The 26,249-nt window shown below is 43.1% G+C and overlaps 1 protein-coding gene across 9 annotated transcripts; it reads right to left on the reverse strand.

Annotated features, from left to right (window-relative positions):
* Positions 1 to 43: 43 nt before the first annotated feature.
* On the reverse strand, positions 44 to 26,053 carry sash1b (SAM and SH3 domain containing 1b). Of its 9 annotated transcripts, none has more exons than XM_011619879.2 (20): positions 25,910 to 26,053; positions 25,647 to 25,771; positions 24,774 to 25,485; positions 8,704 to 8,832; positions 7,812 to 7,862; positions 7,393 to 7,442; positions 6,034 to 6,074; positions 5,743 to 5,829; positions 5,554 to 5,666; positions 5,177 to 5,272; positions 4,229 to 4,358; positions 3,752 to 4,113; positions 3,590 to 3,664; positions 3,381 to 3,503; positions 3,171 to 3,303; positions 2,796 to 2,965; positions 2,513 to 2,719; positions 2,286 to 2,436; positions 2,035 to 2,163; positions 44 to 1,009 (listed from the first exon to the last, which is right to left on the reverse strand). In XM_011619879.2, exons 3-20 carry the CDS (start codon positions 25,239 to 25,241, stop codon positions 321 to 323), a joined length of 3,204 nt encoding a protein of 1,067 aa, XP_011618181.2. In that variant the 5' UTR covers positions 25,242 to 25,485; positions 25,647 to 25,771; positions 25,910 to 26,053; the 3' UTR covers positions 44 to 320. The 9 variants fall into 9 exon arrangements, with proteins under 9 accessions (XP_011618181.2, XP_011618182.2, XP_011618185.2 ...); XM_011619880.2 differs by having other exon boundaries at positions 25,966 to 26,052; XM_011619883.2 differs by having other exon boundaries at positions 4,229 to 4,355; positions 25,647 to 26,026.
* Positions 26,054 to 26,249: the final 196 nt, after the last annotated feature.

Genomic DNA, 26,249 nt, shown 5'->3' on the forward strand with positions numbered 1-26,249 from the left:
ATTCAGTTCTGGTTACTCCAGCAAGTTATTATCAGGAATGCGGTTTACTTATTCAAGTTCAGTTTATTAACAAAGTACACACTATACAGAAAAACAGACGAATAGATATGTTGAAGTTGATGTGAAATTGTGTAGACAAATACCCTAACAATGCTGCTTTTATGTGTCCTGTTTGCTGTGAATAGCTATATTACAATATATCTGAAGATCACTTTTTCCCGAATATATAAAATAAGGTTCATGTCGTCAAAATCTACTCTTGAGAAAACCATCTTCCAACAGCTGTGCAGTTTGTATTTTTAACTAAAGAACTAACATCTTTAGTTGCAGAGTTTGTTGTCCCGTTTCCTCTGCCTTTTGAGCTGCTGGGCTTCAACAGTGGCTGAAAGTGAAGGACTGTCTGTAGCCAGTGAGGGTATGTTGTCGTAGTTGGGCAAACAAGACGACTTTGCAAGTGGGTTTGACAAAGAAAGTGTAGGAAAAAGATGATCGGATCTTTGTATCGGTGCAGCTGGCTGCAGGTGTGTGCTTTGTGTCGTTTCTGCAGGTTCCTGGGTGTGTGCTGGTGCTCCGGTTAAAGCGCTCCATGATGGAGAGATGAGCTCAGACTCTTTCTCTGGACCAACCCAGTCCAATGTGCTCTCCTCAGTCTTTACTGATTCGTTATGTTTCCAGTTTTCAGGCTCGACAGGATCCTTCCTCTGCTTTCTTTGTAAGAACGTCCCGGAGAAGCTCCGTCTCAACTGCTCAGATGCTGGGTCTCTGAGCTCTGTCCAACTCCTGCTCCTCCCAAAGATTTCACCAGGATCCTGAACTTTTTCTGGTCCCACAATGGTTGAGATGCTCTCGCTTGGTCTTTGTGAAGGCATCACACATGGCTGGTAAATGTTACTTGAACCAGTAGACTCCAAGGACTGAGGGCACGTGGGGTCCTCTGGGGGTGTGAGGTGTCTTGACTCAATACTGACGGAAGACCTGCTGAAGGACGAAGACGCCTTTTTGTCCCTTCCTGAAATGAACAAGTGATTGCTGAGCTACACATCAGTCGTGATGAGATCTAAGGAGAGCAGCAGCAGAGTGACGTTGCGGAGGGAAAGAAGCAGCTTCTACTGTGAAAGGATGGCAGAGGAAATGAGCTCAAAGCAGAAAGAATGAAAGAAAAGAAGTCCAGTTTGGTAAAGCATAGAGCAATTTATTCCTCATGCTCAACCGTGACAGAAGCACACTTCAGAAAAACAGCAGCCCCCCTTCTGTCAGTGTTTAATCTATTTTAAACCAATCAGAGGCCTGCATTTTATGCATTTACAATTATACAAAATGCCACATTTTAGAAAGTAACGTTTAATTTTTTTTAGAAGGTGTTTTAATTATTTTGCTTTATGCAATTTCCAGGCACATGATAAAATATTGCGCAACATGTTTTACTTAACTAAAAAAATATACACACAGCAAAATCTACAGAAACACTGTACAAAATTTGGCGGATCTACATCCTCTCTGACCACACGTCTTTGACATTCACAAGAACCTCATTGACAGCAAGCACGATGCTGCATTTGACAGCTATAGACTTTTCCTGGAGGAAAACAAATGATATTCAATAACTAAAAATAAAAATTCCAAAAAAACTACTAAAAGGTTTTCACACCCATTTCAACAGAAAACCACCACAACCCACAGCTGTGGATCTATTTGTGGGTAGACTTTCAAGCAGCTCCACATAGAAGTTACTAAAGTGTGTGAAAAACAGAATATTACTAGTCCCACAATAAAACTTGATGAAGGAAAGTACCAGTAAATTCAGTTTTCAAAAAGCACCAAAGAGACAAAGTGGTGAGTTGGTTTAAGAAAAACGGAAAAAAACGACTCAAAGCAGATGCTTCAGGGGAAAAACAAAGCACTGGATATGGTCTGTCCAGAAGAGCAGGAAAGCTGGCCTGAACGTCAGGAGCGACTGAAGCCCACACAAGTTTTTCTGTTGAAGCACGTGGCAGGAGGAAGACAGCGTTCACAGACGCGTCAGACTGTCATTACCGTTCTCCAGGTTTTCGTTACTCTCATAACAGCCAGAATCCCGCGGGGAGTCTCCGGTGAGGCCATGCAGACCTAGAAGCTTCTCCTGTGAGCCTCCTGACTGGCTGCTTCTCTCTGGATCACTGCTTCCTGTAATGCACAACATCACCACCAGAGGGCAGAAACCTCACGATCAAGAGAATGATCTGTTTTGATCTTGATTTAATGAATTTCTCCTTGTCAAACATTTCTGAATATTTTACCCGACCCACCATCATCCTCTTGCAGCAGCTCCACGGCGGTGAGCAGCACAGCTCTGTGCTGGGAATCTTTGATGTTCAGTTCATCCAGGTCCTCCTCCTCTAGCAACTTGAATGTGTCTAAATCCTCGTAGCCATTAAAAAGAAAGGTGGGAAGATGCTCCTGGTGAGAGATGGGGCAGGAACAGATGAGTGTAACAGCTTAAATATGAGTCGAATAACCTCAGAAAGAAAATTACTTTGAGGTTTATGCGAACAAGGAGCTCCTCCACCGAGGTGGGTTTGGGTTGACGGGCCTTCCTCCTCCTGCGGGTCTTTTTGGGTTTAACCTCTTCCTCATTCAAGACATCCACATAAATGAACTTGAAAGTGCCGACTTTCCCGTTGAGCATGCCCATCCACGTTCCCATAGGAGGCTTACTAATGATATCGATGACGTCTCCGCTCTGCAGTAAAAGATCGGAGGAGCTGGATTAGGAACCAGCTCAGCTCTACGAGGTTTGGTCAGAAAAGCATCAGCACCTTCAGTTTGAGGGAATCTGTGTCATAAGGGCTCGGGACGAAGTCGGTGTGAACTAGAGCGCGTCCACAGAAGGGGCCGCAGTAAGGCAGCTCGTCTTCTTCCCCGTCCTCAGACTTCACGCTTTCTCTGTTGCTGTTGGAGGAGTCCGTGGTGCCCACTGTCTGACCGCCTGCACACACCAATAAAAACAAACCAATCACTCCAAAAGGCACAAGAGTACCTGACAAATATGAACATTCTTTCCCTCTGGCTGGTGATTGTGGAGGGAGCAGAAGGTTTAGACTAACACCTCACATCTGGTGTTCCCAGGTCAAGTTACAAAAACAAGATGTGTCAGCCCGTCTGATCAGAACCTGTCTCGCGCACAGACGTACTCATGGAACTTTGTCCGCTGAGAGAACTCCTCAGGCTTTCCACAGATCCTCCCAGCTTCAGTTTGGGCTTCTCCAAAGAGTCAGAGTTGGTCTGAGGTGAGTGTCCGCAGCTGGATGTGAAGTCTGGACTCGACTAGATCACAAAGAAGAAATTCGCCTCCATTAATCTTAAAAAAACCCAAAATCTCACGCGAATGAAAGAACACGTACCTGCGCAGAGACAGGACACTGATACCGCTTGGATATATGTTTCCTCATGGATTCTCTCACAGACTTGACTTTTTTGCCCAGAGATATACGAGATGGTACAGGAGATTTAATGTGATCTTTCTTCTAATTTACAAACACAAAAGCAAAAGAACATCGCATAAAGGTACGGAATCAATGCAGGTATGTTTAGATGGGTCAGAGACACGTACGGTGTGATCGGTGGCAGAAACGGCTGCCTCTGATGAGCGGCTGGTCAGGTCAAATCCTCCAAAGCTGCAAGCCCTCTGTCGAGAAAAAGCAAACAAAGTTCCTCATTATCAATTCTAGGAGAGGTTTTAAGCTGGAAGGGAAGAAAACCCTCCTGAACTTACCCCATGTTGGCCGAGAGGGTTGGGAATCCGCTGTTTGAGTTCTCCATCTGTAACCGAGCGAGGAATTTTGGACTTTTCGTTGCTGCAAGCCTCTGGTTCGGCGAAGCCCCTACACTCGCTGCCCCCCAGCACGTCGGCTGTTACGCTCGTGTCCTGGTGAACGGGGCTCCCCTCACATTTGCTGAGGACCTGGTAGTTTCTGTGGCCGCTGCAGGTGTCCAGGCTGCTGGTGGAAGGTGAGGTGGTCACACTGTCAGAATCCCTGTCATAGCTGAGCTGCTCCTCCAGAGCCAAAGCCAGAGAGTCCACTGGGTCACCCGCGGCCCTCTTCTGCACATCCGAGTACAGGGACGAGCAGGCGTCTGCACGCAGCAACATATTGAAAACTAGGTGACCTACATGCATATTTTGTCTTGAAACAAATGAGTTTTTAACTTGACTAGAGAATCTTGTTCTAAGAACCGGTGGCCGTCATACCCTCTGATCCACTCCTCTTAGACTCATCGATTCTGATCAGCTTCTTCACCTTTCGGGTCGAGTTGACCAGTTTGTGGAGTCTCCTGAATGCCACCGATTCCTCCTCTGTGTCTGACAGGTCAAAAGTCTGCTGGGAGAACATTTTCTGTCATTATACATGGTTAGCATTAACAGAAACAAACCTAGACATGCAGTCTAATCATTGACAATCATTCTTGTGTGCTCAGTCCTTCTGTCATGTTCATGCTGCAGCTGGTTCACACGGTCTACCGAACCATGTAGCTCGATTTAAAATGTGGCAGGAAACCATAGTCATAACTCACGCTTGTGACAACGACCCACTTGACCAGGAAGTTTTTTATATCTAAGCTGAAATGTCTGAACCAAACTGTGGTTGATAAAAAAGGTATTGGAACGTTATTTCACACTGAGGTTTCAGTGCAGCACCAAAACAGGTCCAACAGTGAAGACTAGTCAACACATTAATGCAAAAAAGGATGGGCAACCAACAAAAAGAAAAGAAAGAAAAAGTGAGAATAAGCACAAAAACACAGCAGAAAGAAAAAGTCAGACCATCCAGACGAATCTGAAAAATGTGCCCTGAACCTGAGCCCCTAATCGCCCCACCCAGGCATGAAAGCGCTGCAGCCTGCAATCCAGGGGCCTGTTCTGAATCCGCTGCTCACAGCAGCACAATAGGGTGTTAGTGCTTTGACAGCGATGAATAGAGGTCCACCCAGTGTGCTGTAGTTGGGAGAAGCCCCTGTGCTGCAGGGTTTTAGAGGGGCCCTGGTTCACTGGTTGGACAGAGGAGATAGAGGGAAGCTGTCAGCAGCTCAGCAGCCTTGGCAGCGGTAAATCGGGGCACCTCCGGGACAACGTGCTGCTCAACGTTCTGACTGAACATTTAAAACCCCATCAGCACAGAGCGGTTGCTCAGAGACTTACGCTGGGGCCGAACTCGTTTGGTCCGGGGCTGGAGGGGCCGGTCCACTCAGTCAGATCGGAGCACGTGTGCCTGTTCTGAATCTCAAACTCTTTAAGCTGCAACAGAAGAGAACCTTCAGTCCGAAATTAAAACAATACAAACCCGCTGAAAACAATCAGAACATGATTATTTAGTTAGTAAGAATAAAACATTGACCATGTTTAAGACTGGTGCTTTTCCAACAGATTAAAAAGTGGAAATGATGTGCTTTTATTAGCCCACCCCAGCAGAAACTTTAACTTGGGTTACGCTTAACTACACAATCTTTACATACACAAGATTAAAGATTTAGCACCTGTAGATTTGTGAGTGTGTGTTTTAAACAGTGACATCATACCCGTGCCAGGGCTTCCTCTATAGAGATCATATTCTCCTTCACCATTGTCATCAGCTGGATACGCTCTTCGTCACTCATCGTGATTTCACTGGCCACGAATCCGACATCATCGCCTTTGAAAGGAGCCACAACATGGTTTTCATTCAACAAATAACTTCACAATTTCTGCTCCGTTTTCTTTTAACATACCTTTTGAAATCTGACGCACCACCCCTCTCTGGGACTTGCGGAAACCTTGCCAAAAAGACTTGCCCTTTCTCTTCCCATCTAATTTTCCTTAAACACACGATACCTTAATTGTAATTTAATGCAAATAAAATAATATCACTACTAAATAAGGCAATAATATAGTTCTGATTAACAATGGATCATCACTTTACCAGTCTAAACTACAACAGCCATCATCTTTAATCTAAACAGATCTAAACCTGAAAACATATCAACTAGATATTTACAACAGTCCACATATCCTACGCTCACCTCCACATCCATCATCGGAGCTCGATTTGTGCACAGCAAACCTGAGATCAAACAGAAAAAGGACAAATTATGTCTTATTAATCTGAAGGTTTGACTGAGTCCAAAGCTAAAAACACACCAATACCTGCTGTTCAGAATAACTCTCTTCATTTTCTCTGCTATCCCTCTCTCTCCTTTGACATCTTTTGCCATCTAATACCGACTGGCTAATTAAAAAGCCATCAGAGTGCTGCTTCCTTCATGACATTAGCGTCACAGTGATGAAAACGAGCCAAACAGGTGAAAAAGAACGGCTGCTCTTAAGCGATGAACAGACGTCAGCCCTCTACGGCCATCAGGGCGACAATGGAGTCCTCTTTATGTCCACTCAGGGTTTTGCAGCAGTGCATTCCTGCAGACTTTGACCCCCCCCGTCTCTCTCTCAGCCCGTCGCGTGTCACCTCTGAGCTGGTTGTTGCTCTCTCTCTCTCTCTCTCACTGGCTGGACGCCGACAGGTCGCAGTGTTTGTTCAATGTGTGTTTGCAAACAAAACAGACGCGCCCTCATTATCTCGCGTGGAGATGGAGGGAGACTATAGCTTTTAGTTTGTCAAACCTTGAACATCTCCTAATACTTAAGAATAGCAAATAAAAATTAAATCAATTATTTTAATGTGCACTAATGAAAATCGCTGTGTTATATTCAAGGGAGATTCGTGTAACAAGGTCAATTCAAAGGAATTTCTGTAGATGTCCAATCATCAATTCAGTTGACAGACAGACAAGACAGACTGACTCAAGGACTGTATAGGAACATGAATCAAAAATGATAAAAAATATCACAAAACATTAAAACATTACACATGCATAATATACAAAGCTTATGTCTAATAAAGGAGTCCTAAAAATGTCACATCAACTAAAAATGTTTCATAACGCTATATCACTAATTTTTCTTATGGAATAATTACACAGATATCCATGTGTATCCAAATGAATCATTAAGGGGCTAAAATTGTTCTGGTGCTGTTCAGGTTCTGAATGACAAACACCTCCTCTTGATTACCATTTATATCAAATGTGTAAATAGCGCTTGTTAGTCATGTCTTCATTTTCAGTATTGGTGATAAAACGTGACTAATCATTAGAATCCTCATAAAATCAACAATGGGGGGAAGGAAGGAAATTTTAAAGCTTCATAAATGTGGCTGAAGGGCACCAGGAAACGGGGGAAAGGAATGAAAAGCACAGAGATAATACAGGAAGACGAGTCACGGCTCGGTTTCCTGTGAAAACTAAATTGTGATGTGACATTTCATCAATGGAGAACATCTGCATTGCTTAGTAGTGTATAACGTGTAAATGATAAGGATTTATTACCTTCTCTCTGTCTCTGGGGTGGATGTGTTACTGTCGAGTCCGAGGGATTCCTTCAAGAGATTGTTTTTTTTCAATAGCTGATGCTTTAATAATCAAAAGTTATGATTAAAAATGATACAGCAGCACAACTTCATTCCCAGGAGAACCAACTGCAATTAGGAGCCAGCAAAGAGGAACCTGAATCTTCCCACACATGTAATTTTAAGTTGCCACTCGAAATGAACTACAGACCACATGATTTATTCCCTCACGTTTATGGACAGAATGGATGCAAGCTCTCAGAATCACAGGCAGATATTTCAGCTTTAGTTTTCCACAGGAGAATCATGGCCAGATAATTCCATCTTCTCTTATCAGCTGACACACACTGCAGGAAGCTGCCTTCTCCGGGGTTCTGACACACAGAGCTGGACACTCACCTGGATCTGACAGCGGAGCTGGAGCGATGTGGCCACTGACTCAACCGTTCCCTGAAACACACAGGATGAGGGCAGTAAATTACAGTGTCATCAGAAAACAGGAATAGAAATCATATTCAGCTAACGATGCTCGCCAACCCACACTGTGGGTTCACAGCTGCACGCCACGGCCTTTACAGAAGCCTTTCTACGGAAACACATCTTGTTTAAGTAAAATAATGTTTGTACATTTGTACATTCATGTTTCAAATGAGATAAAGAAAGTCTGTTTTAAAATCAGCATTTCAGAAAACAGGATGCTGCACTTGTTGCATGAATATCTCATGTATATAATTTATTTTTAGTTTACAATTGATGCTGAATGTCTGGTTAAAAAACAAGCAACACTGCTGCTTATGTAGAACTTTTCGGTGATGTTATTTTAAAGTAATTTTTTCCTAAAATAAATGCTGAAGCTTCCACATAATACCAGGTCTGACAACGTTAATTGAGCATTGTTGGATTTCAGTTCTTCTGTGACCGTTGAGCAACCGAAAACCGTTAGCGGTACATTTGCTGTATCACAGATGGTCCAAAGGAACGTACATGAAATGCAGGATGAAACGATTGACTGTCTCCAACAGAGACTGAAAGACTGCTGGTTTTGCATATCTGTGAAACGCAAATTAGCCTCATGCAAACAGTCTCCAGAGAACTGTTGGTTGCTAATATGTAACAGAGATTTACTAACTGAATTAGCGAGTCTGGTAGGAGGTGTCGTCACCTTTTGCCTGAACCAGGCTCTGCTCATGCTGGTCTGCAGCAGTTGCAAAGATGGCATCCAGATTTCAATCTTGTCATCCTACATTTTTAACGAGTCAAACTTCTTGCTCATTAAAGGAACAGCACTGACCATTTCTGCGCCCTGCACTATTTTGCGTTTCCGTATCTCCTCCATTCTCTCACACACGTCACGGAGGGAGGTGCCGTAATAATGAGAATACTCCTGAGCCAGGTCATCAAGGTTCCCCACTGAGCCATCCTGGAAGAGATAACAAAGCACTTAAAAACACTCACGGGTGACTGCAGGCACGACGAGGACAACAACACCCCGCGGAGGCTGCGCAGGACGGCAAACGTCAGGCCGACGCTGTAAACAGTGTGATGATTACGACCATTGTTTAAAGGTTTAGAGCGGTCACCAGCGGACCAAACATCCAGGAAGCACAGATAAACCAGCAGGAATGTGGAACGTCCAGCTGCGCTCTTGCCTGCATCTTCGCCATCTTCCTGCCCCTTGACTCCTTCCTCCCCTTCAGTGCTCCTCAGACCTGACCCAGTGGCCAGAGGAAGCTCGGTGTGACGCAGTCGGGTCACTTTAGGCTCTCCTACAATCATCAGGGGTTGACTTAAGAGGCCTCCTGCCCGTAACTCACACGTAGAAATAGCCGCATGAATCTGCTTGTCACAGAGAAAAACCCTCTCGTTCTGTTTCCTATGATTGTGCAGAATGTTTAAATGATGTGACTTTTGCCTTGTGGGATCAGCCAAGTAACATCAGTCACGCTTCTGCCGAGCTTCACCACTTACTGACCTTGTCCAGATTTAACACATAAGACAACAATTTGGATGAGTTAAAAAGCTTATTTGTATCAAAAATCCCATCAAATACTATGAACAACAAAATAACATTTTTATTATATCAGCCAATTGCCTTATAGGCTGTGAAAGATCCCTTTTACATCTTTTTTATAATCTCATGGCAATAAATAAAAAGTAAAAAGAGTTTAGAAATAGCCAAAAATGAAAAATATAATCAATTATAGTCATTCAAAAACAGTCTGACATGTTAATACCAAGTTAAACCCAGGGGGGATGCAAATGTGCCAAATGAAAACAGTCCACTGCAGTGTGCAACAATAATGTGTTCACTTCACAGCCTGAAAAGAGGGCCATTCATTTGTTAAAAGACATGCCCCGAGGTCAGAAAAGGCCCTGAAAAATCTGCTTCTCATGCAGGCTGAGAAGCTCTGTGCCATGTTTGGATGCTGCTGCTGGTTCGTATAGGCGGCTCATTGTGTGCACGGCCCCATGACGCCACATCGTCACATGTGAACACGCCGTATTTATGTTTTCTTGCCCCTGAACGTAAATGTAGCCGAGATGCAGAAAAAGACAAGAGGGTGAACAATGAAGGCTGAAAATTTAAAAAGGTAGAGTTTCAGAGGAAAGTTAGTAGCGCGCTTTATACTTCCATTTCTAAATGAACGGTCTCTAAATTACAGCATGAGACATCAACCACAGAGGCCAGGAAAGAAGAGAGCAGTGTCACATTTCTCAGGCAATGACCATCTCACAGACAGACAAAAGGACCCACGTGCCCACAGGGCAGAGTGTCTAATGAGTGTTTTTACAGTTTCTCTGCCTTGTCTCACTCTTTTAGCCATTCAGCAGGGTGTCACTGAGTACCAGCCAGCCATTTGTAAAGCCACAGCGGAACGCTGCTCCCAGCTACAGGCACTGAAAGGTGGTCACGTTTCTGCGAGGACGACATTATCAATTTACTGTGATGAACAAATATTGACCTGTAGTACAATACGTCATATGAGCCTGGAAGAAAAACACTCCCTTTATCCATTTCTATACATATCTCAAGCTTGCTACAGACTTATTCATCTGCTTGTAACACTTGTGTCATAAATGTCACTTAAAGACTACTGTAAACCACTAAAATGTCCCAAAAAGGTCAAAACAAGCAATGGCTTAAATCTCTTCCTCCTAAAAACCTTTCTTTGTCTGATCTAAGACTTTCCCTGCACACACCACAGTTTTTAGAAAGAAGCCTCATAAATTGAGATGTTTCCCCATTGATGTCTAGGAAAGTACCATTAACCAAAGGACCACATTCCATTCAATCCTCAATACACACTCACCACAGCCAGGCATCCGTTCCAAGGGTTGCTAACCAGCACTAGCTGTCCACCTCAAGTTCCACCACGCTGCGTGAACACAGTTTTGAAACTTTAGTCAGTGAGTGAGAGGAGGACAATACATCCTGGGAGGGGAGGGGTGTCCTGTATGCATAAATCAGAGGGAGGGTGGGGGAGTTGCTACCACATGTGACGCTGGTGCTGCTGGGTGGGGTGCTCTACGCTCCCCAGCTGTGGCCCAAAGGGACTGGCTGACTCACATGTTCAAATAAACCCCCACCTTTGAGTCTGTCAGGACGGCCGTGTGTTTATGTCTGCAGCGGATTCAGTGATGTGTCAGACTTTATTGGCTTCATAAACTGTAATGGGTATTAGTCATTAGTCTGCTGAAGAACTTTATGTACATTTAACTTTAATTATATATGTAGTCATTTGGTTATGTCAAGTTACATCTAACCTTTGTCTTCATTATAGAGTCTGAGTTAATTAAAATGATTACACACACTAAATTATTTTTAGTCTTTTTCTTTAGCCCTGATTACTCCTGGAGGGTCCTCTTATTAAAACACAGTGCTATCTTAAGGTTCTTCATGCTTAATAAAAGGCAGTAAAAGGGTAACAATGGCCTGATATGAGTTAATGTACCAAACATTGTAAATAAAAGGTAAAAAAAATAAGTGCCCACTCTAGTTTTCTGTGTTGCTTTGATAAACAGTAACAGCTGGATTAAGAACATGAGGGAAAAAACCATAGGGAGGTTTTGAACGATCTATCTTCCGACCGGCAGGTGGCAGCAGATAGTTATCGTGCTTTTCATTCAGTTATTGTTTAAGCGCAGACAAGAGAGGGTTAAAATACGCTGAAGTAGATCTAAAATCTACACATGTCCTCCCAGAATAACTAAAATGATTGGAAAAAAGGATAAAAAAATTGAACTTGAAGTCAGTAATCTGTGGTGCTACCGGAGGTCCCTCTTGACATTCCCTTGTGTTAATGGCTAAAATGTGTTCACGGATCCTCAGAGATCTTTGCTTATGCTCAAGGCTGGAGTACGAGGGGGGTGACCTCGTTTGACTGTAGGCAGCTCACGCTTGAGGGAAAACCCCGAGAATCCTCCTCTTTGTTGCCCTACTGCCTTTAATGCCTCCATCTTTAGCAACCAACTACTGATTTCAGAAGGAGAAGCAGTAGGGGGATACAAAAGTGGTGTCAGATGAGCAGTGGGAGGCTGCAGATTATGCGGAGCTGCAGATGAATGGAAGGGAAGATGGAGAGCTTCTGCCTTGCACACTGCCTGGAAGGGCCGGGTTCCAGGTTACACCCACTGTGGAGGACTGCTGGTCAGTTCAGGGTGCATGGAAAGGAGGAAAGAGAGGCTTTTCATCTCCGTCAACCTGGTCCATTTCACCGGGCGCTATGATCCGTGATGGCTATTTTCTGTCAAAACCCTGGAGAGTCAAGGTACTCATCTGAGCTTTGATCCCAGCTGAAATTACTGAGCACAACGTGATGACAGACGCCATTCAGGGGATTGTGGGAAGATTATGGCGTGATGCTGGTGTCTCTCAGATGGGCTTTCTTTTTTCAATGAGTAGGTCACTTGTGAACGGATAAAAGGGTTTAAATGGAGTGCAACTTTCAGAGGAAGTCAAATGGACTAAAATATGACTGGAAACAACATTGAAATATCAAATTCTAATAATAGTGTATTATCTTCAGACTAATTGTGTGCATGTGTGGGATGTGCATCTACCAAGCGAGGCCACGTGAGTGACAGAGATCAGAAAGCAGAACAACAACCCTGCAGAGAAAAAGAGCTTAACCATTTATCACTAAGAGCTAAGTGGATTCTGACAAGTCTGAAACTAAAGTCTGATGATACGTCTCCGACTCTGACACACACCGTCAGCCACATTCATGGCGTGCATACAGATTAGCGGCTATGGTTTGAACCGCGTTGCCAGGGTCTGAAAGACACACCTCTGTTCCCACATTCTGACGCATCCTGACACGGATTAAAGGCTTTTTCAAAGAGAGACAAAAGATCAAAACCTCTGCTACCAAATCTGACGCCCTATAATGGTGAAAAAACAAAAAAGAAAATGACGACACCATCAAGACCTATGACAAACACACAAGCCAGAGGTTCAAATTGAAAAAAAAGAAAGAGAATGTTAGTGAAGGTCCAATGATGATTAAAAGAGCAGACTGGCACAAAAATAACCCCAGTCTAGGGCACTAAATCTCACAAATCTGGTCAGATTTTGACCAAATCTGGTATAATAAATGAAACTCTAAAAGGATAGAGCACAGCATTACATTCCTTAAAAATAATGATGACCTGTCAGGTAAAGAATGGGGAAACGCAGCCCCGTCTGGACGGCATCATGTTCCTGTGATGAGGGGAACCCAGGAGATTACTCCCAGCCTGTGGCTGGTTTAATACTTTGTGGACTGCCTCTCCGTAACCCCATCCATAGGTAATTACCTGTGTGTGAGTGCACCGTATTCCTCCGAGACCAGACTGCCAGTTTGTACCATTTCAGTGCGTCAGCTCATCTGTCAGAGGAGCCCACATCTTGCTGCAGGAATGAAATGAAGCTGTCAATCATGTCATCCAAGACCACGACGCCTCACAGTGACGTCCATCCATATGTCCATCCAACCTGTGAGGCGATCTGATTGCTCCTCATGGAAAAGGGCAGGGAAGACAACAAAAGGATGAAATTCCGGGAGAGACCCACGATCACATGACTAATGTAGTAGTTATCAGCCTAGTCCTGTAGATAGAACTATTCTGGACTGTCACAGGTGGCCTCCAATATCTCTAACAAGACTCCTCTTGTCAGTAGAAGGTATCCTCCCACAGAAGGTTGGTTTCTCCTAACACTGAAATGATGTAAGTGAAACATTCAGAAGACCGCACGTGGCCCTTCTGACAGCTGAAGATATCCCAGCAGAGCAGATGACAGCGTTCCCTGTCCGACTCAATTTGACTTCCTGTCTCAACTCACTGCCGCTCCAAGGACACCCACCGTACTGCCTCAGCCACTAATGGATGTTAACCACAGCTAGCCAAGCGTGCTCTCTTGTCATAAGAATTGCATGAAGATCTATATGGATCTTAAGACCTATTTTCAGCTCAACGTTCATGAGATTTCAGTGTTTGACAGCCCCTGATGTATTATTAGGCACTACAATTTATCCACAACTGACCTTGGCTCCGGATTTTTGGCTGTTTCATTGATAAATTAAAGCATCATTTTTTAAAGACCAAGTTCATCATTAAAAGAAGAAATAATAAAAAAAAATATATATATATAATGCATGTACGTATGTGGGTTAAAAAGCTACGCTGTAAAATATACAAACTTAAATAATACAGTATTCTTAAAGCACATTAAATCAAAGGGGCACTCAGGAACTAAAATAAAAATAATTAAATGCATTATAAATGGTTGTCATGGAGCAGTCTATAATATTCACAGTGGGTTTAAATGCGATTAAACTGATATCATTAACATTTTCTTTCAATAAAAGTTCTTACAAGCATCCCAGATATTAAGATTAGACACAATAAAAGCAGGGTTAAAGATACTGTACAACACAATGTAATACTGTATGCAACCCAATATGTATAGATTACATATCAATATAATGTTATATTGAGCTTCCATATGCACAAGTGAAACACTGTGGATGTCTGTGTGAGGATGAATGTTACCAACAAGAAAAAACTGCATGGAAATAGAAAAGAGAAGTACATCCCACAGAATTCCATGAGCATCAGGTTCAGTTATGCATTAAATAAGGTGGGCACAATGTGGAAACTATTGATTTGACCTAAATACTTCTGATTCAACAGCTCGTGGTGACTCGGCTGTTTTCTATTGACCTCTTAATGCTGCACCGTTCTAGACTACAATCGTGGACCAAAAGTGGATCAAGTTCATGCTGCTTTATCAATTTGCAAAGGCTGTATCGTCGTGTGAGGCAGAACGATGCATAAGTTTCACTAAAACTTGATTTTACGATTTCTATTAGCTAATATCATAAATATAAACAAACTCAAATCATTACATTTATCAATTATACCTGTGATAATGATAAAATGATAATCAGTCTTGAATAATGGCGATTAAACTAGTGAAACAGAAATTTGTGGGCCTGGGGTTCAATTGAATAAGAAATAGTCACGCAATGCTGTCTTCAGAGAGAAAACAGACATCAAACATGGGGCAAATGGCCAAATGTTCCCTTTTACTCAGCTCCATTGACACAGGTGGCAGCTTTCTCTGTGAAGCAGCAAAAACACGTAACAGATTTCACAGAGCATGTCGACCGCTGGGAATAATTGGCTCCATCACTGGAAGCAAATATACAGTATGTTCAGTGTGGCCTCTCCGATGTTAACATTCCGATGAATGTTGTTAGGTGTTAAACTGCGTTTATCAGCTGACCTGACAGTGATGGTCTCACAGGGAGGCCGCTTATCTGCACACGGCAAGTTATTACTGCAGGGGCTGGCATGGGAACGTAATCATACAGACACGATACAATGACATTTAAAAAATACAGATTACTATCCAAATTAAATACGTGGCTAATAAGGATTAGCATCACAAAAGACAAATGCAATTAAAAGAAATGACTCGAGGTCCCTGGGTACCACTAATCCAGGCAAATACGGCTTTAGGTTGCAAAATAGGCAAGACTTGAAGCCAAAAACGCTCTTAATCTAGTGCAGTTGCACAGCAAATGAAGAGGATTGTCAGGGGAACATCAGCTGCAGTCCTCCAGGTGAAATCACATGAAGAAGAAAACTGGAGAAGAGACGGCTACGACTTTAAGAGGACGAGAAGACGTCGAGCAGTTTGGAGCCGACGTATCTCTGGGCAACAGATGTTGACATGTTTGTATACGAGTATATTTACCAGGTACAGCACAAAAACAGTCAGTTGAGTAAAAATCGAGCCTTTAAATATCAGTTTAAGGAGCCCAAAAACACTGAAAATTTTATATATATATATATATATATTATATATATATATATATATATATTTTTTTTTTTTTTTTTTTTTTTTTTAATTATTTTGGTTAAAATAAATGCATTTAAAATGAAAAAACAATCTTATTTCTAAGTGTTTGTCTCATGTCATCCATGTAAAATGCACTGCTCCTTGAATCAATTTTTCTGCCTGGATTATTCCGGAGGGGAACTCAAAAACCAAACCCAGAGCTAAATGTCACTGACTCCGACCTCACATTTACTTCACTTTACATTCACAATCACCTTGGAGATAAAAAACCAAATAAAGTTCAAGCCACTGGAGGTTTCCGCCGCGCCTTCAGAGACACAGATGAGAGCACATCTGGGTGATAAATATTCATCACAGTGGATCTGAGCCACAAATAGATTCATTCGATGGGCGCAAACAAATCACGTCAGGTGAAGCGAAGAAGAGAGTCATGAGCTCAGTCATTACAATGATCCAAGCTACATCCGTTTTCTAGGATTTGCTGGGCAATCATCTTACTCTGATGCAAATTAAATCCATATAATCTGCCTAACGCAACCTTTCTCCGGCACAGTTGACAATTTCCTACAAATGCGTGACCCCTTTCTGGCCCACCCATCTGCTACACCAGGGAGATTAACATAAATACGTTCTATTTGCCAACAATACTTGACCCGGGTCGGAGAGCTGAAGTACTCGAGTCAGTGTTTTCAACTCTAACTGGTGACGATCCCGTTTCCAAATCAGATGTGGTAAACAAGCACCTCTGATGTCCATTCTTTTACACCTGACAGGACCGTGTGTCGCTTTTGGGATGTGGGTTTTGCAAAATTTTAAGTTTAAATCGTTGTGACATTTTTAGAACACATGTTCAGTCCTGAACAATGTCACCCTCCACAACCTTTTCACTGACCCTACTATTTAAATGCCATGGTACCTGGGCATGGTTCATGACAGTGACATAATAACTACAGTACTTGGCATTTAAGAAATGTTCTGCATGATGTAAAATGTCTACTTGGATAATAGTCAAAGGCTGAAATACACTTGGTGACCTTGATGATTCAAGTCTCTCTTCAAATGTGTGAATTTAGTATTCACGCTGCATTAGAGGGAGGTGCCACCTCTCTCCCACCAGTGAATCACCCTGTGTAGACACACTAAACATGCAGCCAGAGGTGCTGGTGTGCAAGTCTCTGGCCTCATTGTGCCATATGAAATTTTTTTTTAGCTTGTCCTAATCTCAGAGAGTCTGCGCCAGCAGATACGCCAGCTCCTAAAAGCTGCAAGTGCAAAGGAGAACCCCTAGCTTCACTATCTATCACAGCTGTCTCATCTGGGTGGGTGTTGCAGAGGACCTGGAGTTGCACAAGGCAGCAAGATGGGCCAGGGTTTAGTCATTCTGCCACATTAGACTCCATAAGGAAACCGACAAGCACTCACCCATTCCACCCACAGGCTGTTATGGAGCTATTGACCACTCAGACTGGAGCGCTCGCTCGGTCACCACAGGAGGTGGAACACAGAAGAGGAAGTAGGGCAAAATACAAGATACTTGTAGGATTTCTTGATGTTGGTTAATTATTAAAATGAAATTGGCATCTTAAGAGTGCGCAGCCGTGTGAGCGTACGTCATTTACATGGGTCATCCTTTTGTAGCTTTGCATTCAAAACAGGTTACAAAGGAATTGGATTGATTGGTCAGTTTTGTTATGATTACCAAGCTGTATCCATTTTATATAATCCCAGTGTGACATATTTCCAGGCAGAAGGGTTCACAGTTAGGCTGGTACATCATCCTGCCATCTGCATGTTGCAGCAGAAGCACAACACAGTGAAAAAAATGCAAAATAAAACCTCACAAATAGCACTCAACTGCAAGGCTGTAGGTGTTGGGCTTATTTATATCAGTGGCTATACTAATACTTTTCCCATAAATGAAAATAACATTCCATAAATGCCATTGGAACATAACAGATTACCAAAGAACAGAACAAACATGTTTCCATTGACTTTCAACAGTCCAGTTGACCCACTGCTAGACTTCCCCTGATCTACACCACGTTCAGAATCTACATGGACTCGTTGGTACCAGAGACAGAAACATTTCAATATTCTTAGGTTTCTTGAAATAGGTCCTGGCAAGGCCAACCCTGTCCATATTCTGCATGATGTTCAGTCTGATATCTTACATCCATGCTAGATGTGTAGCTAATTGCTGTCAAACCTGTAGATCCTGTGGCATCTGCTATCATAGAAATAACAGAAATGACCAATTGTCATTGCAATTTTATCCCATTAAATTCAAAGTCACTCAGATCCACTCACATTTTTAGAGTGTAGCAAGTTTTTGAACCCAGATATCAGAGTGAAAACTTTTCCCTGTAAAGTTCCCCCAAAAGAAAAATCACAGAACTCACTGCACATAATTCTGAAAGATTTCTTCTCTCAGGAAATATATAGTACAATTAACCCTATTAGCCTTACATTTTTTAATCTCGCTTTTAGAATAGTTAGCAGCCTTTTAAAAGGGCCGCTCTAGACTGGAGCAAGCTGGGCCCGGCCTGTAGTGTCCAGCGATCAATATTTCACAAGAATAATCAGCTGATACACAGAGGACAAGTTTGTTTGCCCCGATTCTTTCAGCTGAAGACACAACACCCACACTAATGGCTTCAGAAACATTAAGACTTGCTGGCTAGGTCATGTGATGCCGCACATCTACGATCACTTCCATCCAGAGCGGCACCGCCAGCACTTGAGGCTTTTTTAGGAACTGTCCTCTACATCATCACGACGGCCAATACACTACAGAACGCATGGTCCAAAGGGGTCTTTCTACATTTAAAACACCTTATTTTGGGGTGAAATGTGATGAGCGAGAAACCATCCATGGAGATTTGAGCTTGTTAGGGTTAGGGTTAGAGTCAGGTGTCATATTGTGGACAAATAACAGAATTTCATGCTTAAATCTTCGCCAATGTATTCAACTGTTTCATTCAGATGCATCCTGATTTTCTGTTAAAAGAAAACAGTGTACTTACAGAACAGAAATGTGCACCCAGTCCAACCCCTTAAATGTTAGTGAGCACTGGTGCGAACAATAAAGATGTTTTAATTGCACATGACTGATTTTTTTCCCCTTGTGTGTGACGATAACGCCTGCACGCAGGAGCTTAATATAAATGAACTCTAATCCTCTGCTTTAGCTCTGCTGGAATAATGAAGCAGAACAAACAATCCACCCTGCTGCTGGATATGACCTGATAGTCTTGGCTCATGTACAAAATGGGAGCCGAAACGTTTCATATTCTGGAAAACTGAATGTGGGGTAATGGAGATTAATGTAAAAACAACATCTTCATATTTCCTCAAGGCACTGAATGAAAGGAACGGGGAGTTGCAGAGGCAGCCAAATTGTCATATGAAATTCATAAGGGAGGATGTTCTGTGGGAAAGAAAAGAGGAGTGAAAGTGGGTCATAATCTGGAGGTACACTGATGACTGCTCTCCAAGGCGTGTGACCCTCCGGTACATTTTTTTAAACCTAAACAGGTAAAGCTTGCACCCACTTGTAACCCACCAGTTCTTAACAGTCCTCCACTCTCCCTGATCATAGGAATAAAGAATTCTGCATCAGGTTTTGGGAGAGAGAGAAACGCGCTGGAACAGTTGGCAGCGTAACCTCCAGATCTGACAGTTGTGTTTCCTCCACACAATTAGAGAGGATATGTGCCACCCGACCCACAACGCTGAATTGTTACCATCAGGTAGGAGGTTCAGGGCTGCTGTACCAGCACAGAACTACTGAACAGAACCTGAATAACAGAACCTGTAACAGAGATCACACAATGAGGTACATTAAATAGAGTGTTTTGGGTTGTTTCTGTTGGGGGGTGGGGGGGTGGGGGGGGGGGGGTGTCACTGTTGTTTATCCTTTCTAGTTGGAATAGTTGTACTTTGTTGTGGCGTAATTTGAGTTAGATGTATCACATGGTTCAAAATAAGGTCTCCACAAAGGACAAATTGTAAGAAAAAAGGCAGCATCCTGTTTGATTCATGAATTCCTTGAGGGGATTTGTGCACAGAATAAAAGAGAAGGGGGCACAGAGCTGTGAGGGAGGATCGACTGGTACTGAAATCTGCACATCATTGCAAAGGTTTGGAAAGTCAGTGTTCTGGAAACCATATTTATGACCTCACTCACACGTTGTGGTGGTATCCTGCTGCAGGAGAAGCCTTGAAATCGTGTCTCACCGAGGTTAACTGATGTACGTGTCAGAGAGATTTAAAAATCAGAGAGGACGACTGGATCTCTGACGTATGTTCAGTCACATCAGAATCAGACCGCTATGAGTTAGAAAGGAAAAGTAAGATCCAGCTTAGTAAAACATACATATATATCTATATTTGGCACTCATGGTGCCAAAAACATAAATACACTAATGTTTTAGGTTTATTCGCTGGACCTTTTAAATGTATATTGTAAGTGTTTTTATTCTACCATTTTTTTTTTTATGTCATTACTGTTCTTATGGTCTTTATCTTGAATTTTTATGTTTTCAAGGGCGAAGACAGGGCCAACAGGGCATAATGCAATTCACTGCATTAAGTGTACATTGTGCTTTTAATCTATACGATAAATTAACCGAACGTGAGCTTGATTTCATCCAACACAAAACCGTAAACTCATCTGCTTTTAAAGCTTAGAGGGCTGATTACTGTAACTTTTAATTAGCAATAATGTACTGAGAGCATGGACACAATCTATGACCTATAAGGTGTAATCTATATAACATTACATCTCATGAAAAACAGAATAATTCCTGCACTGTCATTTAATGTCATATTAAATGCGTTTATAGATAATAAATCAACATGATGTGTCCCAGAGTTAAGACCCAACTGAAGGGTTGCTGGTTGCGGCGGATAACGGCCCGGTTAGAGAATCAAGGCACTTGCTGTATGGAGGGAGGTCTGGATGGATCTGGGATCCATTCGGTCCGGACGGATTGATGACTTCAATGGGATTTATTTTAATCATGATTTGAGATCGGTTGGGAAGCATAAAGCGTTTCAGAGATGATAAACTTGAGGTCGTTATCTAGTGTTGTGTACATACAGGTGAGTATATAATATAAGTTTTTAAGTAAGTTAAGGTTTCAGAGGTGATAAACCTAAAGTATAGGTTTTAAAGTACGTTTTTTTTAATTTGCCTCTAGAAACTAGCTTGGCCGACTAAACCTACCAACAAGGCTGAAATGGCCGATCTGAGCCATGTAGCAAAGAAAGCCCTGCAGGAAACACCATTGTGATGGAATGTGATCAAGGTCAGTGTAATTTAGTGTGACGCAAAGACCTGAACATGGCGGCGATGCAGCACAGACAGAGAGGTTAAGGGCAAAGACACGCCGGCTTCGAGACCCTGACAAATCAATGGCGGTGCGGGTGAGGTCGCCGCCGCTTTGATCCATTCTTTCACCATAAACTTTCCCATCAGACGGGATTATTTTCTCTGGAAGTGGTGCATTCAGTTTTGGGATCTCAACAGCAGATCCCCTCTGAACCTCAACAAAATAAAAAAAGCAGTTTTCAAATCACACATAGGTTCAATAGTCTCAGAGAAAGGTAAAGGCAGAGCTGGTCGTTCTTGTTTTTGTTGGGGATGTGAAATCATCCATTCTTGTGGTAACTCTGCGTACTATTGAGTGGATGATCCAGTTCTCCTGGGGTCTGTAGGCAGAGCCCCTCTGGCTGCCTGTTCTCTATTAGTTCCAGTTGGAGAACACATGGAAGACGTTTGAAATGAAACAAACTATTAACCCCAAATATTTCATCTCTAAATATGTTAAATTCATAAATTTAGGTCAATAAGTCAGATATTGGTTTGAAAACAGACTTCCACATGAACAGCGTGTCACAAATGGGAGTTCAGCAAAGGTCAGAAGTATTAAACATGTTCCTATAGCATGTTAAGCTTTAGAGTGCTATGCAGTATAGCTTCCCCCAACACAATTACTGCAGTAATCCAGCCATATTCCAGTAATGGTGCACTGGTTTGACTTAATCTATACTGACACTAGTCCATAAGTAGGCCTACCCTACTTTACGCCACATGATAAGGAAGAAGATGATGGCACCAGATGCTTTACATCACTCAGACAACTATACACGAGTAAGGCGTCGTGCATGTTATGGAGCTACAGACCTCACGTGTGCACATATGGAATAACTCAAGACAAAGAAACGCTAAAATCTCAGCCAAACATCTCCCACCAAACTAACACTTCACCAGTTCACAGGACAGAACCAGTGGTGTTTTAAAGAAAAAAAAAATCCACCTTGTTTGACAAAAACCAGTCCTATTCAGTCTCCAGTCTGCAGGGACAAAACCAATGACAGCTGTCAGCGGCTGCAGAGCTTGTTTTTTGCCAGGCCCCATTCAAACTGGCCTTTAGTCTGTCAGGAGAGGCCTGCTGGTTCTGGGTGTCCCCTGAACCTCTGACAGAGAAAAGAGGGGTGGGGGGTGGGGGGGGGGGGGGTCTTTTAAACAACCAGGATCTGTTCCGTGTTCTGAGGATGGACTTCAGGATGTGTGTTTTAATGAGGCCTCTGGTTTTGTAAAACCAGTTCTAAAAGAGAGTCATTCACAGGGTCTGGGTGTGATCAACAATGTTAGGCAACAATAGATTGCATTCAAGTTGCAGGATGAGACTTTAATGACCTCAGTGCGGTGTGTTTACCATTTGAATTAAACATTTCTGAAACCTGTAAAATTAGAGTGTTTCTTTAACCACAACTGGTTACATCACTGAATGTTTTTAAAGTTACTAGACTGTAAAATGTGATGAAAAGCACCACAGTTGCAATAAGACCCCATCTGGAATTTAATCTGCCAGGGTCAAGGGGTGTTCACGTCATGGGAATTTTGATTTTAGCTTGAATCTGGTCCCCCCCTCCCCGCATCCACATTGTACCCATCTTTAGGTCATGAACAGCTCAATCAACTTTAATTACAAAAGTTTTTTACAATCACTACGGCAGCTTTGGTGAACTACTCATGCGTGCAGACTAGCCAGAACGGATCGGACAACTCCAACCAAGATGAGGGGCAGATGAATTATGGGATTAAAGAAAAAAAAAAGAAAAACCCTACTGTCCAATAACTTTGAAGAGCATTATGGAACATTTGGATTTCACATTGTTACAAATAGAGGGAACGCTAAAAATAGAGACAATCATAGTGTATCAAGTAGAGACTGAATTATTGAATTTATATTGCTAAGATACAGATTGTTAATAATTAATGGCTAGAGGGATCTCAAATTACCAGAAATCCTTGCACGGATTTCATATTAGATGCATTCCTGACAAGAGCAGAAAGGGCCTGAAGCTACCGTAATCTTCCCTTTTTTTTTTTCCAGCTGAGAAAATGGGTTGTACCAACTTGCATTCTGCTACTGTGTAATGGATTCAGTCAGACGAGCACTGCAACCTCCAAAATCCTGCCCTCACTCGGACAAATAGTCAGATTGGATTGTTTTGGAACAACTCAGCTGATGAACTACTAAGAAGCATGTGGGTATTCATTATTTGAGCTGTAATGGAAAGATTGTGCAATTAGAAGTGTAATTAGGCAGGATAACCAGACCTTTTCCAACCAAAATGCACCATAATGGCTTAATACTGTGGTCCGAGCACAGAAAAATGGGAGCGATTAAGCCACACGCAGCATGAAGAGGGTGCGTGAACAAACAGAGGAGCATCAACAAAGCCAATTTTCCATCCAGCTGTAAAAGCTGCTCCGGTGGAGTTGAATAGGTTTTGCCCCATGATTGAACTGTAAAACTCTGTTTGTGCTGACTCCAAGAAGAAAGGAAAGTTTGGAGCACGAGACTAGCCGGGGTTTGCTGTAACCTACAAAAGGGTTGATGACAAAGTGCCTGTGTCTCTGAATCTTTCATGAACACTTGGAATTATGAGGCAGGGCTCCTTTAAAGCCATCTGTGCATTCAAAATACATTCAAGTAAACCACGCACAGGACTTTGCAGAGGTTCTAGCAAAGGCAATCAAATAAAGTGGACTCTCCTCTCTGTTATGAACCAGATAATTGCAAAAAATGGCACCTTGATCTTCAGCCTCTCACAGTTTAATCCTGTTATTAACGAGCAACATTTCAAACCAGTGTCAGTGGAGGGAAGCCAAAGCCAACGCTGGTATTAATGTGAATTAAAAGACTGTGTTCTCTCGGGGCCGAATGACATTGATGTGTGCAGTGACTGCGCCTGGAGCCGCATACAGGAAAACTCTGCAGATTTATGTCCCCAGTGATGTAATCACATCCCAAACCCATCAAAACCACGTCCCACTGACAGTGACTTTTGGGTTGGTTTTGTTTTAAACCAAACCTGGCATGCCCGGCCCCAGACTACCGAACTCCCTCAGTGAATTACAGACCGAGTGGATTTGACTGATGCCAGAGTGAAACAGCAATCCTCTGCAATTACGTTAACTGACCGGCTCTGCAGTCAACAGACTGGCCAGTCTCCTGAAACACAAGGAGATGAACAGATAAGAAACGGGACAGTCAGTTGGACAGCTATGTGCAAATAACTAGCACACATACTTTAAGCCAAAGACATGGTATATTGTATATTGAATTAAACAACATATGGGATACTGTTGACTTAATCCCAGGAGGAAACCAACCAACCAATCAACCCTGAAACAGAGCATTAAAGTCATTTATCATTGTACAAGATGGTTATGATCAAGGGCCGGACGCTGCAGGCTCCTCACATTTAGCGTGAGCAGTTGTAACGATTAAGACGATGTGCAACGCAACATTTCACTGAAGCTCAGTATCCTACGGTCTGATCAAGCGGGGCGGTAATGGGGAATGAGTAGACGTCGGCGTCATCGGGGACATTTGTCACACTCGCCATCACCCTCACGGCGAAGCAGGCGTACCGAGTCCGCTCTGACGCCGTTTGACCTGCCGACACTTGAGAAAAGAACGTTTAAAACTGCTTACCTTAAAGGTGTAAGGTGCTTCTCCCAGGTTGATGCCGTCTTTGGCCAGTTTGTCCCTTATGAGCACCTTAAGCTTTAATTTGGGATAAGTCACAAAGTCGTTACAGTCTGTGACTCTCAGATTATGGTTCCCAGGACAGGAAGGCTGGTGTTGACCCCTGGGGTGTGAGCGCGACCTCCGACAGCCACCTAGCATGCTCGGGTGTTTGCAGAGAGAGGTGTGCAGAGGCTCCAGGGTGAAGTAGTAGCCCGGTGCTTTCCTGCTGTCCTCATCTCTCAGCTTCTGCACCGCGGAGAGCAGCCGGTGTCGGTGGTACTCGATGTGGACGCCAATGGCGTCCAGGTCCGGCTCCCCGATCTGTTTGCAAACTTCCAAGTCGTCGTAGCCGTTGTCAAGAAAAGACTCCACATACTGAGCCAGATGGAGCTTTGACAACCACTCCAGGATGATGTTTGGCCCTTGGCTCATTTTAAAAGTGGATACAAAGAGGCCTACTTCTCACGCACATCATCCTACCCACTCACCAGGGATGGAGCTACTCGCATCCATGGGCGTCCTGTCTCACCCAACCCCAAAGTCCATTTACCATTGAAGAAGCGATGCTTCACTGTAGCCAGGGAAATCCGTCTAGGGGTTCCTTTCCTGGAGACAGCAGAAAGGCGTCCTGAGGGATTCGCTGCTCCTCGACCTTTCAATCACGTCGGAAGTTTCCCTAAACAAATCAGCAACAATCAGACTGGCGCAAACTGGGGTTTTTTTTCTCAGTTTACGGCGAATTAAACGCGGAATCTCCGTCTGGAAATGTCCACAAAACGAATCCAACATAATTGGACACCATCGTAACAGGTCACTGAACTGTGTGATTTGACCCACCTTATATCTGTTGTTGCGGGCACGTGGCGAATGTCTTCAACTTGTTCACGTTTGCTTCAAGTTGTCCTCAGAACCGATGAATGCGAGCGGTTGGCGTCTTCTGAGACCGCGTCCATCGTCTTTGTCTTGCAACGGATAACAACAGAGCAGAGAACCGTTCATCCATCAAACATTCCATTAGAAAAATCGAAATCAATGAAGCCGTTTATCGAGGGGGGGGCGTGTGACCGCTCTCCAATTTTAACATGCGCAATTCTTTGCACCTGCCCACAGTTCCTGTTTCGGACTTTGTTTCCAGCTTTTACCGCATTGAACTTACTCGTCCCTCCATACACCGGTTTCAGACGCTGTGAGGAGGAGGAGGAGGAGGAGGAAGAGGAGGAGGAGGATGCTCTGCTTCGGTTTTAGTTTTTAACCCAAGTGACGATGGGACTTCACGGAGCGATGGCGCCACCTGTAGGGGATTCTGGGAAATGTAGGCAGCGTCCCACCAAAGTGAAAAGGTGGGAAAAAATTTATATAAAAAAAAACTAGTAGTGTTAATAAAATAAAGCTTTTTATTTTTTTCTACATTGGCTCGTCTCTTTCCGGCTTTTAATTAGT

Source organism: Takifugu rubripes, chromosome 2 (genome assembly GCF_901000725.2).
Source record: "Takifugu rubripes chromosome 2, fTakRub1.2, whole genome shotgun sequence".
Taxonomy (NCBI): Eukaryota; Metazoa; Chordata; class Actinopteri; order Tetraodontiformes; family Tetraodontidae; genus Takifugu; species Takifugu rubripes.